Below are 2,500 nucleotides of genomic sequence, written 5' to 3' on the forward strand. Positions count from 1 at the left end.
AGAAAGGGGAGATTGGTGCTCAGGGCTCACCTGGCCGTGCAGGCAAAGATGTAAGTGCCCCCCCCCCCCCCCCCCCACCACTTCCTGTACGTCTCTGTACATTTTATATACCGGTAGATGTGTTATAGATTTGTCAATATACATTTCTCAATATCTATAGATATGACATGTCCAAATATCTATAGATATGTTATAAACATGTCCAGATGTCTATAGAAATGTTCTACACATCCACAGTGGATATCTATAGACATCTCTGTGTGCATCTGTTGGCTTCTTATTCTGCAAGCCCTCTACTTTGGCTCAAGTACATCCTAAGTCCTTTTTAAAGCCTTGGCGCCTGTTGTCCAGTCCGATTTGCAGAAGGCGTGGAGTAGAATAACCGTTTGGAAAAAGGATTTGCAGTAAGCGAGAGGGATTTCACTTCTCTGGCCTTCGCCACAGCGACTCAAAGTGACACATCATAGTGGCCTTATGCTGCACACAAATGCTTTTATCCATTTGAGCTAGTTAGAGGATATTAAGACACGCAAACACACATGTACACACACAAACACACACACACAAACACACACACACACACACACACACACATATCACAACCCCCCCCCCCCCAACACACACACACACACACACACACACACACCACACATATTTCACAACCACACACACACACACACACACACACACACACACACACATACTGGTATTAGCTCGCACTTTCTGTGGAGTCCTTCACAATGGCTCCTGCATTCCCTGAGTCAGGCTGCATCGAAGAGAATTATGAGGAATTATCGCGTAACCCTCCTTCCCATTGATGTGTGTTTCCCTCTTGAGTTATCTCTTTAGGATGCTAAGTCCTCTTAATGCCTCATAGATTACACTGAAGCAACAAAGCCCACAGAATCAATGCAGGCCTGCCTATTCATTTAAATGGATTGCAGAGGCTTAATAAGGTGGATTTGAGCACCGCAATCTTTGTCATTCAACAGGGTACTACTGATGCAATCGAATCAAAAGAAAACTCGCATACTTGTATTTTAGCAATAAGTCTAGATGTTGTAGAGATTGTTGATGCAACGTGTGGTTGATTGATGCAGTTTTTTTTTATGTTCCTTTTCTTTTTTTGCTTGTTTATTGATTTGACTAAGTACTACTTGAGTAACTAACTGACTGAAGTGCCTTGGTGGTAATCATAGGTGGGCTTTTAACTTGTGGGCGCACAAAGATGATGTCATAGATACACAACGATAATATCTTAGCAACGCAATGTTTTTGTTTTTCCCTGCAGGGGCGAGCCGGATCCATTTGTCTGATTGGGCCGAAAGGACTAAAGGTCAGTTTCCTCATTTTGAAATTATTTCTTCATATCTGTTCACTTGTGAGAGCTATTAAAGGACATTTCATTTAGTTGATACCAGTTTAATTTCAATTTCAAAATGAAATGATGGAAACATTTTGATGAATCAAAATCTTCCCAGAGTAGCCCATGTATTAGTATAGTATATCATCTTATCTGTATATTGTTATGAATACAGTATATAATCCGAGAGGAAGCTGCTGTAGACTCTGTAGAACCAGGAAAGAATATTGTGTTCCGTTTTAATAGCAATTCTGGCTCATTAGGAATGGTTGAAGTTGCTCATTTGGATTAGTTGAAGTTGAAGTTGCTCATTAGGATTGGTTGAAGTTGAAGTTGCTCATTAGGATTGGTTAAGGTTGCTTATTTGGATTGGTTGAATTTGAAGTTGTTCATTAGGATTGGTTGAAGTTGCTCATTTGGATTGGTTGAAGTTGAAGTTGCTCATTTGTGATTGGTTGTCCCTTCAGGGTTCTCGTGGAGAGGTCGGACCGGAGGGGTTAGCGGGAGAACCGGGGCCCCCTGGGAAACCTGGTCTGCCTGGAGTCGGAAAGCCAGGACCACCGGTGAGTTCCTACCAATCAGAATCAGAAAAATCCAGAGCTTTATACCATACACATACATTTGCATGCACCCTCAGTCCCCCCAAAATTCACTTCAGAGTCGGAGCAACCGGAACTGCATGCATGAGACACATTTTCTGGGAAGTAGTTGAGTAGTTGCAACTTGAATGTTTTTCTTCATTTTCCTCAAGGTGCTTTGGGTAAAAGCGTCTGCTAAATAACTAAATGTTAAAGTAAAAGTTCCATAACTTCTTTCTTGTCACAATTAGTCAACTTTTTCGGTCTTCGCTGTCACTTCCACACCAAATCTATTCCACCTTGCACATCACTCAAGACCACATCACATCTCATCACTCTGAAATGGATCCCATCAGACTGCAAGAGTGACGAGAGACTAGGGAATGTTAATGCAGTTCAGCAATTACAGGCAAAATAACCGTTGGCGATGCGAAGCGTCTCGAGAAGTTAAAACAACTTTGAAACTTTTGAAGCGACAGGCGACGAGCAAATCGCAAGCAGTGTGTGTTGATGTCTGTGCTGCTATCAACTGCCTGAGCTCACGCATCAGCAAACTTGT

General features: G+C 42.2%; 1 protein-coding gene across 5 annotated transcripts in view; it reads left to right on the forward strand.

Moving 5' to 3' along the window:
* col16a1 (collagen, type XVI, alpha 1) overlaps positions 1 to 2,500 on the forward strand; it is a 125,799-nt gene that overhangs the window by 60,779 nt on the left and 62,520 nt on the right. For all 5 annotated transcript variants that reach the window (XM_042077547.1, XM_042077550.1, XM_042077549.1 and 2 more), the window contains 3 exons: positions 1 to 50; positions 1,292 to 1,336; positions 1,831 to 1,926. The exon at positions 1 to 50 is cut by the window's left edge and continues 13 nt beyond it. In XM_042077547.1, coding sequence (XP_041933481.1) covers positions 1 to 50; positions 1,292 to 1,336; positions 1,831 to 1,926 — 191 coding nt within the window. The remainder of the gene's footprint in view (positions 51 to 1,291; positions 1,337 to 1,830; positions 1,927 to 2,500) is intronic.

Source organism: Alosa sapidissima, chromosome 21, assembly GCF_018492685.1.
Source record: "Alosa sapidissima isolate fAloSap1 chromosome 21, fAloSap1.pri, whole genome shotgun sequence".
In the NCBI taxonomy this organism is placed as follows: Eukaryota; Metazoa; Chordata; class Actinopteri; order Clupeiformes; family Clupeidae; genus Alosa; species Alosa sapidissima.